General features: G+C 43.1%; 1 protein-coding gene across 1 annotated transcript in view; it reads right to left on the bottom strand.

Annotated features, from left to right (window-relative positions):
• Positions 1–9,505: 9,505 nt before the first annotated feature.
• LOC118078446 (cytochrome P450 2J6) overlaps positions 9,506–17,507 on the bottom strand; it is a 71,934-nt gene continuing 63,932 nt past the window's right edge. Inside the window, exons 15-18 of the mRNA XM_060274309.1 lie at positions 13,543–13,684; positions 12,145–12,332; positions 11,413–11,554; positions 9,506–10,273 (exon numbers count right to left, since the gene is read on the bottom strand). Coding sequence (XP_060130292.1) covers positions 10,086–10,273; positions 11,413–11,554; positions 12,145–12,332; positions 13,543–13,684 — 660 coding nt within the window. The 3' untranslated portion in view covers positions 9,506–10,085. The remainder of the gene's footprint in view (positions 10,274–11,412; positions 11,555–12,144; positions 12,333–13,542; positions 13,685–17,507) is intronic.

The following is a 17,507-nucleotide window of genomic DNA, read 5'->3' as shown; positions in this document are numbered from 1 at the left end:
CTCCAGATGTTTTGGCCTACAACTCCCATGACTCCGAGCTAAGAGGACCAGTGGTCAGGGGTGTTGGGAATTGCAGTCCAAAACATCTGGAGGGCTGAAGTTTGGGGATGCCTGCTTTAGATGGTCCGAAACTGGAATGACCTATGGAACTCGCTGAAAAATCTGGGAGACCCTTAATCCAGGGGAAGGGGGGCTGATTTAGTTTTAAATGATTAAATGTTATTATGTTAGAAAAAAATATTTTTTGAATTCATGGAAAGTTTTTGGTAATAAATTTTAGGCTAAGGGGAGAAATAAAAGATAGAGGACAGGAAAATATTTTTTTTTATTTGGATTAATTGATTAATTATTGGTGGACGATAATGGACGTTTTTTCAGAATAGAATAGTTGAGAGATAATGATAAAATGTGTTAGAATGATTTAAGATACAAAATGAAAATTGCTTAATTGAGATTTTAAAATGCAACCCAGTGTGGGGGGAATTGAGGAAATCAACAATGTTAAGTAAAAAATGTAAGAACTGTTATGTTTTTCTTTTTCATGTTTTCTTTTTGTTTTCTTTTTGTTTTATGTCTTTTGTGATTTTAGTTTTGTGAATACAGTGGTACCTCTACTTATGAATAACTCTACTTACGAATTTTTCTACTTACGAATGGAGCTCCGTCCGCCATCTTGGATGCGGTTTAGATAGGATTTTTTCTACTTACGAATTTTTAGATAGGGTTGCTTCTACTTACAATTTTTTCTCCCAATGCATTCCTATGGGATTCGACTTACAATTTTTTTCGACTTGCAAATGTGTGTTCGGAATGCATTAAATTCGTAAGTAGAGGTACCACTGTATTGGAAAATGAATAAAAATTATTTGAAAAAAAAGAAGCAGTGCTTATTTTCTAAAGAAATGTTTAGGGGTACTCTCATTTTGACTCAAGAAAATTGGGAAAAATAAATACAGTACAGTAAATGGACAAAAGTACAAAGATTCACAAAATGTTTAGGGGTATGTGTACCACTACATACCCCCATATATATATATTTTTTTAAAAATGTTCTACCCCACCCATCTGGCTGGGTTTCCCCAGCCACTCTGGTCGGCTTTCAATAGAACATTAAAAACAGAATAAAACTTCAAACATTAAAAATTTTCCTAAACATGGCTGCCTTCAGATGTCCTCTAAAAGTCGGATAGTTGTTCATTTCCTTGACATCTGATGGGAGGACATTCCACAGGGCTCCCTGTAACCTTACTTCTCGCAACAGTATGTGTGTGTGTGTGTGTGTGTGTGTGTGTGTGTGTGTGTGTAGGTGTAGGTGTAGTAACATAGAGAAACAGCAGAGATGGGTTTATAAGCAACCACCCAAAAGCTAACAAAACAGAAGAATGAAATGGAAAGTGGAATTAAAGAGGACAAAGATACTTTCGAGAACAATATGGATGAAGGATGAAATGGTGGAGTTGGAGGCAACAGATGGTGTAATGAAGAAAAGGTGTCTGGAGGACTGAAACAGTCAAATGGTGGAGTTGTGATGTTGGAGGAGTGGAATAAGCCATGGATCAAGGGTCAGCAAACTTTTTCAGCAGGCGGCCGGTCCACTGTCCCTCAGACCTTGTAGGATCCGGCCCCCAGGCCTTAGTTTGCCTACCCGTATAGACCCTGATGTTGGGAAAGATTGAGGGCACTAGGAGAAGGGAATGACAGAGGTTGAGATGGTTGGACAGTGTTCTCGAAGCTACGAACATGAGTTTGACCAAACTGCGGGAGGCAGTGGAAGACAGGAGTGCCTGGCGTGCTATGGTCCACGGGGTCACGAAGAGTCGGACACGACTAAACTACTAAACAACAACATATTTATATATCATATATTTATATATCGTATATTTATCATATGCGGGGATTTTAACCAGGCAGATTTGAAAGTGGTTCTACCTAATTTCCATCAAAATATAAAGTGTGCAACCAGGGGAGAAAGGACTTTGGATAGGTTGTATACAAATGTTAAAGAGGCCTATAAGGCTGAATCGTTGGTGCACCTAGGCCAGTCTGATCATGTGTCTCTGCTCTTGACTCCGCATACATTCCATTGAGGAAATGGACTCCAATAATAAGGAGGGATATTACAATATGGCCGGCTGAAGCATCTCAACAGCTACAGGAGTATTTTCATGATACAGATTGGGAGGTATTTATCCAACAGGACCTAGAGACTCATACAGAGGGAGTGTTGGCCTACATCAGGTTCTGTGTTGACAATGTAACACAAAAGCGCCTGATAAAGATCTACCCAAACGGGAAGCCCTGGATGACAAGGGAGGTCCAGGGGTTGCTAAAGGCAAGGAATACTGCTTTTAGAAGTGGGAATAGGTCGCTGTACAGCACAGCCAGAGCGGATCTAAAGAGAGGCATCCGCGTGGCCAAGGAGGCGTATAGACAGCGGTTGGGGTATTATCTACAGAGTAATAACACCAGGCAGGTGTGGCGAGGTATACAGGAATTGACTGGTTATAAACCTAAAGATTGCCTGGTGGATGAGGGAGGGGCATCCCTTGTAGAGGAGTTGAATGGTTTTTTTCCGCTCACTTTAAAGCAACATCCGCAGCGACACCTATGGAGGTTTTGCCACCATCATTATTATTGTCACCATCATCACCACCGGTACAAGGGAATGTAGTATTCAATGTAGAAGGAGAGATGACGAGGGTGTTGAAAGGAATCAACCTAAGGAAAGCTACAGGGCCAGATGGAGTAGCCGGAAGGGTATTGAGAGACTGTGCAGATCAACTAGCAGGAGTTTTTACTGGGATTCTGAATTGATCCCTATCTCAGGCTGTAGCCTTATTAGATTAATAATGGTTCCTTCAGTTGCGCCCAGGCAGGGACAGGGACAGTCAATAACGACACTGAGGGTTGAATTCAGAGAAAGAGTTTAATCTCTATATAGAGAGACTCTTGGTGATCCATATTTCACGACAAGAGTAAAGAAAGACAAATTTGCAAAGATTCTTATACACTTCTTGGGCTCCCCCCCCCCCCAGGAATCCACTCTGTAAGAGTGCGCACGCAAGAGGGTCATAGGTTACAAATACATATATGGATCTTCTTGTGTCCTGTCCTTCTCATAAACACATGCTGACTCAACAAAGCCTTCAGCCTTCAGTAAGGCTAGTTTGTGCATCAAGCTAGCAACTTCCAGCGTCAGGCTGGAAGTGCATCATCCGCTGATAAGCCCCTCTATGCCTCTCGTTCCGTCTTCCAGACAAGGCCAGCTATTCGGCCTTGATAGCAAGCAGGGCATCCTGTCTCACTGTTGAATGTTTTCATTACACTTTGACACAGAGGCACACAGGCAAAGAGAAAAGCATTTTAAGGAGAAAAGCATCCAAGGAATATGGGGACTAAGCCACACAGTCAGAATTATACAATGCAGGCAATGCAAACTATAGGATCAGATTTAGCTCAATAATACAATTAGCAAATCTCTCTCCTCCAAGGCGACTGTCCCACCCTGCCTAAAGTCTTCCATTATTGTTCCGATACCAAAAAAATCAAACCTGGAAAATCTGAATGACTTTCGTCCAGTAGCACTCACACCTATAATCATGAAGTTCTTTGAAAAGCTAGTACGGAATTATGTTATTGCCTGCCTACCAAGGGGATTGGACACATTCCAATTCACCTATAAAAAGAAAAGATCGACAGAGGATGCTGTGGCAATTGCCCTCCATGCGGTTCTTGCACATTGGGGGCAGCAGGAGGGCGGGGCTATGCCAGATTGCTTTTTGTAGATTTTAGCTCAGCATTTAACACCATTTTACCACAACGTCTGGTGTTTAAATTGGGAAGTTTGGGCCTCCCGCCATCACTCTGTGGGTGGATATTGGACTTTCTGTCAGATCACCCCCAGAGGGTCTGGTTGCTAATACAGGACTAATACAGGAGCACCACAGGGATGCGTGCTTAGCCAACTCCTTTATACTCTCTACACTTGTGATTGTGTTTCTGCCCACCCTAGTAATAGGATTGTTAAATTTGCAGATGATATGACTGTGATCAGGCTCATCTCTGATAAGAAGGGTGAGATGGACTACAGAGATGAGATGGAGCGGTTGATAAAGTGGTGCAGAACCAATAATTTGCTTATAAATACAAAGAAAACAAAGGAGCATGTGGTGGACTTCAGGAAGCAGAAAATTGATGTCCAGCCACTTTTGATTGATGGAACCTGTGTGGAGAGAATCATAGAATCATAGAGTTGTAAAAGACCACAAGGGCCATCCAGTCCAGCCCCCTGCCAGGAAACACCATCAAAGCATTCCTGACAGATGGCTGTCAAGCCTCCGCTTAAAGACCTCCAAAGAAGGAGACTCCACCACACTCCTTGGCAACAAATTCAGCTGTCGAACAGCTCTTACTGTCAGGAAGTTCTTCCTAATTTTTAGGTGGAATCTTCTTTCTTGTAGCTTGAATCCATTGCTCCGTGTCTGCTTCTCTGGAGCAGCAGAAAACAACCTTTCTCCCTCCTCTATATGACATCCTTTTATATATTTGAACATGGCTATCATATCACCCCTTAACCTTCTCTTCTCCAGGCTAAACATACCCAGCTCCCTAAGCCGTTCCTCATAAGTCATTGTTTCCAGGCCTTTGACCATTTTGGTTGCCCTCCTCTGGACATGTTCCAGCTTGTCAGTATCCTTCTTTAACTGTGGTTCCCAGAACTGGACACAGTATTCCAGGTGAGGTCTGACCAGAGCGGAATACAGTGGTACTATTACTTCCCTTGATCTAGATGCTATACTCCTATTGATGCAGCCCAGAATTGCATTGGCTTTTTTAGCTGCTGCATCACACTGTTGACTCATGTCAAGTTTGTGGAAAACCAAGACTCCTAGATCCTTTTCACATGTACTGCTCTCAAGCCAAGTGTCACCCATCCTGTATTTGTACCTTTCATTTTTTTTTGCCCAAGTGTAGTACTTCACATTTCTCCCTGTTAAAATTCATCTTGTTTGCTTTGGCCCAGTTGTCTAATCTGTTAAGGTCATTTTGTAGTGTGATCCTGTCCTCTGGGGTATTAGCCACCCCTCCCAATTTGGTGTCACCCATCATCCAAGCAATTGATAAAGATGTTGAATAAAACTGGGCCCAAGACAGAACCCTGTAGCACCCCACTAGTCACTTCTCTCCAGGATGAGGAGGAGCCATTGATGAGCACCCTTTGGGTTCGGTCAGTCAGCCAGTTACAAATCCACTGAATGGTAGCATTGTCTAGCCCGCATTTTACCAGCTTCTTTACAAGAATATCATGGGGCACCTTGTCAAAGGCCTTGCTGAAATCAAGATAGGCTACATCCACAGCGTTCCCTTCATCTACCAGGCTTGTAATTCTGTCAAAAAATGAGATCAGATTAGTCTGACATTACTTATTTTTCAGAAACCCATGCTGACTTTTAGTGATCATAGTGTTCCTTTCTAGGTGCCCACAGACTGTTTGCTTAATGATCTGCTCTAGAATCTTTCCTGGTATTGATGTCAGGCTGCCTGGGCGGTAATTGTTTGGGTTCTCTCTTTTCCCCTTTTTTGAAAATAGGGACATTTGCCCTCCTCCAGTCTGCTGGGACTTCACCTGTTCTCCAGGAATTCTCAAAGATTACTGTCAGTGGTTCGGAAATCACCTCTGCCAGTTCTTTTAATACTCTTGGATGTAGTTCATCTGGCCCTGGAGACTTGAATAAATCTAAACTAGCCAAATATTCTTGTACTACCTCCTTACTTGTTCGGAGTTGTGTTTTCCCTGCTGAATCATCTGCTCCATATTCTTCAGGTCAGGCATTGTTTTCTTTTTTGGAGAAGACTGAGGCAAAGAAGGCGTTGAGGAGTTCTGCCCTTTCTCTATCCCCTGTTCGCATTTCACCATCTTCTCCTCTAAGTGACCCCACTGTTTCCTTGTTCTTCCTTTTGCTATGGACATACCCATAAAAGCCCTTTTTGTTGCTTTTAACCTCTCTAGCAAGACTGAGTTCATTCTGTACTTTAGCTTTTCTGACTTTGTGCTGGCTATTTGTTTGAATTCCTCTCTGGTGGTTTCCCCCTTTTTCCATTTTTTTTACATATCCCTTTTAAATCTTAACTCAGTTAAAATTTCTTTACATAGCCACCCTGGCTTCTTTAGGCACCTTCCATGTTTCCGTCTCATGACAACGGAGGGTGACAACGTTCAGATTCCTGGGCATTGAGTTACAGGAGGATTTGTCCTGGAGTGTCAATATAAGAGGGATTGCAAAGAAGGCGCAGCACAGACTGCACTTTTTGTGAATTTTAAGGAAAAATCACCTTCCGCAAAAGGTGCTGCTTGCTTTCTATCACTGTGCCATTGAGAGTGTGCTCACGTATGGCTTATGTGTGTGGTATGGAAGCTGTACTTGTCAGGATCGGACAGTGTTGTGTAGAATTATCAAAACAGCAGAGAGTATCATTGGCTGTCCCTCTACCTTAGAGCATATCTATACCATCAGGTGCCATAGAAAGGCATTAGATATATCAAAAGACCCATCACATCCTGGTCATCGTTTCTTTGAGCTCCTGCCATCAGGATGGAGATATAGAACAATGAAGGCAAGAATGAGCTGCTTGAAGAACAGTTTCTTTCCTAGAGCCATTTTGACCTTAAATGGAAATTCTGGACTTTGAAGTCATTTTATTTTATTTGTTTATTGTTCTGTATTGTATTGTGCTTATTAGTATTTTAATTTATGTGGGGTGTCTTAATTGAGTTGATACAGCAATCAAGAAATTTCGTTGTTCCCGCAAGGGGACAATTACAATAAAGATCTGTTCTATTCTATTCTATTCTTCTATTCTATATATAAACCGCATGTCTGAAACAGTACAGGAAAAAAGTCCTGAAATCATTTTGTCTCTCCCAAATTGACCTCAAATATTTCTCTGCAAGGAGGGAGGAAATGAAAAAACCTCCCCATTGTCTATTTTTTCATAAATCCTGAGCTTAAGAGCATATTTAAGATATCAGTAGGGCAAGCCTGTGACCTGGACTCAGGAATTAAGTAGTTATAATCACAAAAGAATATCCAGGTAAACCTAAAACAGTCAGGTAAACCCATCCACAGGTTTCCTGCCAGACAGGATTCTGTTGCAGACCGCCTTTCTCTGATGTATGTAAGATGTATTGGACTTGTCTTGGACTGCAGGCTGGCAATTTAAAAAGTCTATATAAAGCCCTGCACACCAATGTTCTGGGTCCCTCCTGCCTCCTGTGTGTGGTTGTGAGCACCCTGTTGCAACAGTTAATAAAGATCAGGCTTACTAGCTGCTTTGCTTTTCAATATTCTCTGGTTTGCCTCTGTTATTTTTCTCCTAGCAAAAGAGAACCTACAAAATGACTCTATAAATGAGCTCTTAGGGGAAAGGGGCAGGTTTTCTTTTTCTTATAACAGAAGACAGGGAAGTGGTGTCTTTTCACAAGGAGAGCAATAACTGTTGCCCTTTTAATCCTTTAGCCGCAGGATTCAGCCTTTCAAGAGCTAGGTTGTTGGCCTCCTCCAACTATTCAGTTTCTGGATCAGTACTCCAGAAGTCTGGCTTCCCCCCTCCTGCACATACATAGTTACAGTTCAAATGTCTACAGGGAAGGGAAAGTTCTGACTGCTTGCTTAGAGCATCTTGTGAACTTTTCTAAACACAATTCTGGGCTCAGAAACCTCCCTCCCCTCCCTCCATCTCTTTGATGCTTCTCATGGAGAGAAAGCTACAGTAAGGGTGTGGCAATAAGCTGGCTACTTCCAAAAAACCCCTCACACAGCTGTTTTGCCAATGGAACTTCCCTGTATGAAGTTTACAATGTGTTTAACTGAAACACTTATTTGATGTGTCTTGATCCAGGACTCAAACCAATAGCTTCATGTTACAAGAAGGAAGATTCCGAAATAAACATACAGAAAAACTTTCTGACAGCAAGAGTTAGAATCATAGAATCATAGAGTTGGAAGAGACCACAAGGGCCATCCAGTCCAACCCCCTGCCAAGCAGGAAACACCATCAAAGCATTCTTGACATATGCCTGTCAAGCCTCTGCTTAAAGACCTCCAAAGAAGGAGACTCCACCACACTCCTTGGTAGCAAATTCCACTGCCGAACAGCTCTTACTGTCAGGAAGTTCTTCCTAATGTTTAGGTAGAATCTTCTTTCTTGTAGCTTGAATCCATTGCTCCGTGTCTGCTTCTCTGGAGCAGCAGAAAACAACCTTTCTCCCTCCTCTATATGACATCCTTTTATATATTTGAACATGGCTATCATATCACCCCTTAACCTTCTCTTCTCCAGGCTAAACATACCCAGCTCCCTAAGCCGTTCCTCATAAGTCATTGTTTCCAGGCCTTTGACCATTTTGGTTGCCCTCCTCTGGACATGTTCCAGCTTGTCAGTATCCTTCTTGAACCGTGAGCGGAATACAGTGGTACTATTACTTCCCTTGATCTAGATGCCGAACAGCTCTTACTAATGTTTAGGTAGAATCTTCTTTCTTGAAGTTTGAATCCATTGCTCCGTGTCCGCTTCTCTGGAGCAGCAGAAAACATGTTTGATGGTGGAACAGTCTCCCTTGGAATGGTCTCCCAAAAAGCTGGCTACTTCCAAAAAAAATCATGCAGCTATTTTTACACTGGATTTTTATAGAAAAGCCTCTGGTTTTTAAAATAGAAGTTATTTTAAACATTTTTTAAATGTATGCAACAACAGCTGCACATATGCTGTTAGCCAAGAGATAGAAAGAAGATAAAGTCCCTACTAGAGAAGAATGACAAATTAAACTGTTGGACTATGCCGAAATGGGAAAATTGACTGCAAAGCTCAGCAACCAAGAAGACCAAAACTTCAATAAGGAATTGGAAAAATGTATAATTTATCTTGGAGACTACTGTAAGCAGTTTAAAACATTAGCAGGATTGCAATAACACTTGTAATGTAATGAGAACTATGGAGACAATGGAGTTATAAAAAACATGGATTACAGATAAAGATGAAGTAAAAGGTAAAGGGACCCCTGACCATTAAGTGCAGTAGTGGACAACTCTGGGGTTGTGGCGCTCATCTCGCTTTATTGGCTGAGGGAGCTGGCATACAGCTTCTAAGCCGCTTCTGACGAAACCAGAGCAGCGCATGGAAATGCAATTTACCTTCCCGCTGGAGCGGTACCTATGGAGGGAAGGTGGGTAGTCCAGAGATTTGGAGGAATCTTAATTGTGGATGTGTGTTGCGGTATTGCTATAATTTTATATTTGTAAAACCAAATAAAAATTATTTAAATAAGAAAAAAAGAAAAAGGATAGTGGAAGTCAGGGGAACGTCTGTTTTAAGCGTCTCCCTCTTCCATTCCTTAGCTGTGATAAAGCATGTGAAGCCTTCAATTATTCCATAGTGCCTCCACACAACATATTTCACTCCAGATACCACGTGTTGTCCTCAATATAAAGTTTTGGGTTCAATGTACTGATTTAGAATATATAGTTTATTAGCAAGCATACATGTACAGTATCCATCAAAAGAACTTAACCTTCTTCAACTGGAGAATCTGATAGCCTTGCTCTTAGGAGTCTACTCATGTAAAAGATACAATAACATACCGGTATCTCAGTATGGGGTGTGTGTTGGAAGGGGGCTGCAGAAGAGGGAGAGAGGAGGAGGTGTGGGAATGTGTGTGTAAGGGAGATTTGAGGAGAGTAGGGGAGAGGCGGCAGGAAAAAGGGAGTGAGGACAAGAATGGCGATGGAAAGGAAGCTGCCAAAAAGGAGAGGGTAAGGAGGCATGGGGATAAGGATGAAGATGGATGCAGGGGCATGAAAGGGCCTGAAGAAAAGGAGGAGATGGGGTGAAGGGGAAAAGGGGTACAAATCAGAGCTGCAAAAGATAAGAGAGGTCGCTTAAGAAATTGAGCTGCGAAGGTGAAAAGAGACCTCAGTAGTTGCATGGGATGAGATGGGGAAATTCTAGGGGGTTCATATGTCAGGAGTGGCAAAGGGGTCGCCAAGTGGAGGAAGCAGGGGTGCAGCCCCTAATATTTTCCTATTTTCTTATGTGTTGCAACGGGGAACGGCACAGAGTTTATAAGGATGGGGATGTGCTGTAGTTCCTATTATAGCCTCTTGATTGAGTTCTTTGACTCCTTCTGGCAGCTGGAAGCGGAATGCCCTCAGCAGGCTGGTCAGGAAGATGAATATTTCAATCTTTGCCAGCTGCAGTCCCAAACAAATGCGAGCCCCTGAAGAGGAGAAAGGAAGAGGGCAGCAAGTGAGCAATAATTTACTTTCCTGTGTTCATTGCTTTGTAGTTATAAACATTCTCCATAATACTTTGGAAAAGTAGACATAGGATAGCGAAATCATCAAGGCTGCTGTCAATTTCCTAGCCTGGTCAGCACTAAACTTTCTTTCTTCTTGTTATACTTATATTTTGTTCTGTAATTGGAAGTTCCCTATCTCAAATCAAGGAAGATACACTGAGGAAGGGGACAGATTGAAAATGAAGGGCTAGAAACTGGGGGAAGAGAGTCTAGCTGGGAGGGCTCACTTTTCTGTGTGCAGAATAAGGGTGAATATTTAATTTTGATAGAGGTAATTTGCTTTTCTTTCTTTTCTTCCTTTCCTAATCTTTTTTCTATTTTCCCTTATAGATTAGATTGATATTTATTGTGTCTCATGTATAAAACCTTCAATAAAACTTGATTTTAAACTTTTGTCAACTGTCCAAATCAGCAATGCTGAAAGGGGTTAAGACCATGGAGTAAAATGTATTGCCAAACTTACCTCACATTGGTAGAAAGTAGGTTTCTGAATGCTGTATGGAAAAGCACATGAATCTGACCTTTGGAGAATTTGTAAATTAGCAGTGAGGGTGTGTGCTGAATTTCAGCAGGAATAATATTCTTTTGAGATCAGAGTGGGAAAAGCAAGGAAGTGGGATGATTTCATTGCACACTGAGTTCTTAGTGTGCTTTGAAACCAGGCTAAATAAAACCCCATGAAAAGATATCCTTATCATTGCTGCCTGAAAAGAAATGGGATGGCTTGCAGTGGTGATGTGAGACAGGGAACAGCAGTATCCTGGTTCTGGCAGTGATGCCTCTCTCAGGGACAAGGCAGGGGTGGCAAATGTAGGGAGGTCTGGATGGAGACCCCATAGATGTATGTGCACATGTGGGTCTGAAGCCACCAACCAAGAGATCCCCTTAACTTGCCACTGCCCTGCCCCATTCTGCTGACCAGCATTGCCACTCCAGCCAGAAGGACGCTGCTTCTGCTCTGGCCCAATCCCTCATCTGCTGCTGCTGAGGTCATTTCCTGGAGGTAGACAGATAAGCACATCTACAGATCACAACATAGCTTGGTCTTTTGCATTTACCTGCACCAAATGGGAGATATTCTTCTCTGTCCACGAATTGCCCATCCTTGTCCAAGAAATGATTTGGGTTGAACTCTGCAGGTGTCTCCCATCGTGTTGGATCAAGAAGAACAGAGCGCAGATCTGGAAGGATAATAGTCCCCTGCAAAGAAGAAACAATTGACTTGGAACGCATTCAGATCAAAACTTTTTTGGGGGGGTTACACGTAAGTAATCACGTTAGTCTGCCGTAGATGAAAAAAAAAATCCTTTCCAGTACCACCTTAGAGACCAACTAAGTTCGTCATTCGTATGAGCTTTCGTGTGCATTCTCTAAGGAGCTACTGGAAAGAATTTTTTAAAAACTTTTTTTAATTGTCCCACACTACCCTGAGACAAATCATTGCAGAGACTGATCTGAATTGTTATTATTTTTGGGGTGGGTGACTTTGTATTCATCACCGTAAAAACTTTCTGTATTGGCAGGAACACAATAAGACTTTCCCCCACCTCTTTTAAAATGAAAGCTCACAGCCAGGCTGAGACCTCTGTCCACTACATGCTCCTCCCCTGTTTCAAATGCCCCATGGAATGGCACTTGCCAATGGTGAAACATGTCTGCAGGCGGAGCTCCTGCTCTTGCCCTTCAGATTTTTGACTAGACAAAATGGCTGGCTGCATCTCTCAATATGAAACCTTTTGCTGCTCTTTGCTCTTGGGCTACAGGAGTGCAGCTGTATCACACATTTATACCTTGGGAATGAGAAAACCACACAGCTTCACATCCTTTGTACATTGCCTAGGCAACCCCAAAAAAAGGACATATTTGAAGCGCTGCATTTCATGAATCACAGCATTGGTGTAGGGCAGTTTCTTCTTATCTTGATAGCAGATTGAGTGAGCAGAACCTATGACATCTTCTATTTCCTTGTGCATTTTATCTGAAGAGGATGATGGAAACAGAAGGTTTATTGTGAATACTGCATTTTATTTCAGATGGACATTTATTTCCCTTGAACATATTCCACAAATCTCTGTGAATGCATCTTACTTTCTTGCATTTTTAGCTCACCTGGTCCTCAAAAGAGCTCGTCTGTGTACATGCTTCTTCCCCACTCTAGATCCCAAGTGTGAAATGTTTAAAAGTGAAGCTAATCTCAGTTGTTTCTTGGTTATCCAAGCTGGCTGGATTTGCTGAAGGGCTGGGATCAAAGGCTGTCTGGGTTGTGTGTGTGTGTGTGTGTGTGTGTGTGTGTGTGTGTGTGTATCTATTCTCCACCCCTGGCCCTCAATATTTCCTACTTAGTTTCACTAATCCTCATTTCCTCACCATATCTTTGGCTAATGTTACTCATGTAAAGTTAAAAGTAAAGGACGTCTGGATGGTTAATTCCAATGAAAGGAAGGAGCTGAAGGAGCCAGTGTTTGTCCACAAACAGTTGTCCTGGTCATGTGTCCAGCATGACTAAACCACTTCTGGATTCAGGTAGCTAGCCATGTTGGTCTGACACAGTAGAAATATATAAAATAATTAAAAAATTGTCCAGTAGCACCTTAGAGACCAGTTTGTTCTTGGTATTAGCTTTCATGTGTATCTTAAGAAAAGCTCATACCAAGAACAAACTTAGTTGGTCTCTAAGGTGCTACTGGACCACACACACACACACCACTTCTGGCACAACTGGACACCATGATGAGTGTCAGAGTGCACAGAAACGCTGTTTACCTTCCCTCTGTTTACCTATTTATCTACTTGCACCGGCATGCTTTCAAACTGCTAGGTTGGCAGAAGCTGGGACAGACTAACAAGAGCTCATCCTGTCACACGGATTCGAACTGCCAACCTTCTAACCAGCAAGTACAAGGGGCTCACTGGTTTAGACTGCAGCACCACCCACATCCCTCATGTAATGGAGCACGGAGAGGCAGGAGACCCTATAATTAAAGGTTCCATAAAGGATGTGGGGAAATGTTGGTGGGGGAGAATGATCTTTCTAGACATGTAAGTCAAACACTTTTATCTTATTTCAATATCATTTGCCTTCCAAAACTCACACCATAAAGTCACTTTTAACTCTTTCCCGTATGAAACCTTTAAATAATTATGCTCCAACCTAGTGATCAGGAGAAGTCCTGGCTCTCCTCTCTCACCTTGGATATCTGGATGACTTGCCAGGAGGAGAAGTGCCCATTTCAGAGAACCGGTGGTTGTCTCTGTCCCTGCTACAAAGAGGTCAAAAATGCACTGAGCCAAGTTTTCTTCATCATAGGTGGACTGTGGGTCATTCTTGCTCTGGTGTTGAAAATGGAAAAGGTGACGTGTCATTTACACACATTACAATCTGTCCTTCTGAACTTACTTTGTCTTTCCCCTCCACAATTATTACCATACCACCCACACATGCTTCATGTGGAGTGGGGTTTCCTTTTACACTGCCTGAGGTGAAATGGGAAGGTGCTGCCACCACTACCCTAAATATGTGACAATTATGGTGAAATATGGTACTTACCACTAAACATATTTAACCATTCGTTTGTCATCATGATAAGCATTGTTCTGAGAGGGAAGGATGAAAATATATTTTGTCCTTTCTAGTATATGATGATAGATAAGACAGGGATTTGAAGTCATACCCTCGTTTAAGAGCATTTTGTTTAGGATTTTCTGTTTTCTCAGTCCACATTTGAATGTCAGATGAACAGCAATCCAAACTAATTCATGTACAGAAGGAATGCTCCAAAGCAAGACCCCTTAACACCAGGGGTCCCCAGACTTACCGGGCTTTGGGCCGGTGCCCGCCGCGCCGACCGCGCGGCGGGCCAGAGGGCAGGGGAGTGCGCGCGCAGCAGGCCGGAGGGCGGGGGAGTGCGCGCCCGTGTGCATACACACACACACTTACTGGCGCACTGGCGTGCTTCCCGGTCAAAAAAAATCGCCAAAAATCGCTTGTGCGCATGCGTATGGGCCTCCCCCGACCCGGAAGTGCACCGGAAATGACCTCTTCTGGGTCGGGAGAGGCCCATACGCATGCGCACAAAGGATTTTCAGCGATTTTTTTCCGATTTGGAAGATCGCCGCCGCGCTGCGCGCTGGAAGAGCAGGCGGCGGCAGCGGGTGGCGGGGGTCGTCGCGGGCCGGATTGGGAGGCCAATTGGGCCGCATCCGGCCCGGGGGTCGTAGTCTGGGGACCTGCCTTAACACACTTAAGTTTCCACTCCTTTACACTCACATTCCCTAGCCATATAAAAAAAATCCTTCAGTAGCACCTTAAAGACCAACTAAGTTTTTATTTTGGTATGAGCTTTCGTGTGCATGCACACTTCTTCAGATACAGTGAAATGGAAGTTTCCAGGCACTTATGTAGAGAAGGGGTGGGGAGGGGTGGGGATGGGGAGGGGGGATCACTCAGAAGGGTGGTGGAAATGGGTGATTGACTGACTGATAGCTGTTGATGACCGCAAACGACTGCAAATGGTTTTGCATGAAAAAGCAAGGGTTGGGATGGCTGAAGATCGCTTATCATGTATAATGAGATAAGAACCCGATATCTCTGTTCAAACCAGGTCCCTCCATGGTTTTGAGCTTGGTGATAAGTTGCAATTCAGCAACTTCTCTTTCCAGTCTATTTCTGAAATTCTTTTGTAGTAAGACAGCTACTTTGAGATCTTGTATAGAATGTCCTGGGAGATTGAAGTGTTCTCCTACTGGTTTTTCTGTCTTCTGGTTCCTGATGTCAGATTTATGTCCATTTATCCTTTGGCGTAGGGTTTGGCCTGTTTGTCCAATATAGAGAGCTGAAGGGCACTGTTGGCATTTGATGGCATACACAATGTTAGAGGATGAGCAATTAAATAGTCCTGAGATGGTATGTTGGATGTTGTTGGGGCCAGTAATGGTGTTGTCTGGGTGTATGTGGCAGCAAAGTTGGCATCTGGGTTTATTGCAGGCTCTGGTACCAGTGTCCATGTTAAGTCTGGTGGTTGTATTATTGTGGGTGAGGAGTTGTTTAAGATTGGGTGGCTGTCTGTAGGCAATGAAAGGTCTTCCTCCCAGAGCTTGAGAAAGGGAGCGGTCATTGTCCAGGAGAGGCTGTAGATCTCTGATGATGCGTTGTACTGTTTTAGCTTGGGAGCTGTATGTGATGACTAGTGGTGTTCTGTTATTTTCTTTTTTGGGTCTGTCTTGCAGCAGGTTCTCTCTAGGTATCTGTCTGGCTCTGTTGATCTGTTGTTTAACTTCATCAGGTGGATATTTTAGTTCTAAAAAGGTTTGCTGTAGATCTCTTAGGTGAGATTCTCTGTCTGTAGAGTTGGAACAGATGCGGTTGTAACGTAAGGCCTGGCTGTATACGATGGATTGTTTGGTATGTTTGGGATGGTAGCTAGAAGCATGTAGATATGTTTGTCGGTCAGTTGGTTTTCTGTATAAGGTGGTGTCTATACGTCCATCCTGTATTTTTATAGTAGTGTCCAAAAAATGTATTTCTTGCATAGATTGGTTCATTGTTAGGTTGATGGTGGGGTGAAAGTCATTGAATGTCTGGTGGAAGGTTTCCAGGGTCTGTTGTCCATGTGTCCAGATAATAAAAATATCGTCAATGTATCGCAGGTACAGGAGAGGTTTGAGTGGGTAGGAGTTAAGGAAACGTTGTTCTAAATCTGCCATGAAGATGTTGGCATACTGTGGGGCCATGCGGGTGCCCATGGCTGTGCCGCTGATGGGCACCCGCATGGCACCCGCATGGCCCCACAGTATGCCAACATCTTCATGGCAGATTTAGAACAACGTTTCCTTAACTCCTACCCACTCAAACCTCTCCTGTACCTGCGATACATTGACGATATTTTTATTATCTGGACACATGGACAACAGACCCTGGAAACCTTCCACCAGACATTCAATGACTTTCACCCCACCATCAACCTAACAATGAACCAATCTATGCAAGAAATACATTTTTTGGACACTACTATAAAAATACAGGATGGACGTATAGACACCACCTTATACAGAAAACCAACTGACCGACAAACATATCTACATGCTTCTAGCTACCATCCCAAACATACCAAACAATCCATCGTATACAGCCAGGCCTTACGTTACAACCGCATCTGTTCCAACTCTACAGACAGAGAATCTCACCTAAGAGATCTACAGCAAACCTTTTTAGAACTAAAATATCCACCTGATGAAGTTAAACAACAGATCAACAGAGCCAGACAGATACCTAGAGAGAACCTGCTGCAAGACAGACCCAAAAAAGAAAATAACAGAACACCACTAGTCATCACATACAGCTCCCAAGCTAAAACAGTACAACGCATCATCAGAGATCTACAGCCTCTCCTGGACAATGACCGCTCCCTTTCTCAAGCTCTGGGAGGAAGACCTTTCATTGCCTACAGACAGCCACCCAATCTTAAACAACTCCTCACCCACAATAATACAACCACCAGACTTAACATGGACACTGGTACCAGAGCCTGCAATAAACCCAGATGCCAACTTTGCTGCCACATACACCCAGACAACACCATTACTGGCCCCAACAACATCCAACATACCATCTCAGGACTATTTAATTGCTCATCCTCTAACATTGTGTATGCCATCAAATGCCAACAGTGCCCTTCAGCTCTCTATATTGGACAAACAGGCCAAACCCTACGCCAAAGGATAAATGGACATAAATCTGACATCAGGAACCAGAAGACAGAAAAACCAGTAGGAGAACACTTCAATCTCCCAGGACATTCTATACAAGATCTCAAAGTAGCTGTCTTACTACAAAAGAATTTCAGAAATAGACTGGAAAGAGAAGTTGCTGAATTGCAACTTATCACCAAGCTCAAAACCATGGAGGGACCTGGTTTGAACAGAGATATCGGGTTCTTATCTCATTATACATGATAAGCGATCTTCAGCCATCCCAACCCTTGCTTTTTCATGCAAAACCATTTGCAGTCGTTTGCGGTCATCAACAGCTATCAGTCAGTCAATCATGTGGGATGCAAAGGGTTAAGTGCAGTCAAGTCACAACAATCCCTAGATAGTCCACTTGGAGGACTGAGGAGGAGGATATGACTAAGCGTAGTTTCCTCTTCCTTCACAT

The sequence above is a fragment of the Zootoca vivipara genome, chromosome 5, assembly GCF_963506605.1.
Source record: "Zootoca vivipara chromosome 5, rZooViv1.1, whole genome shotgun sequence".
In the NCBI taxonomy this organism is placed as follows: Eukaryota; Metazoa; Chordata; class Lepidosauria; order Squamata; family Lacertidae; genus Zootoca; species Zootoca vivipara.
This window is presented reverse-complemented; position numbering and strand designations above follow the sequence as displayed.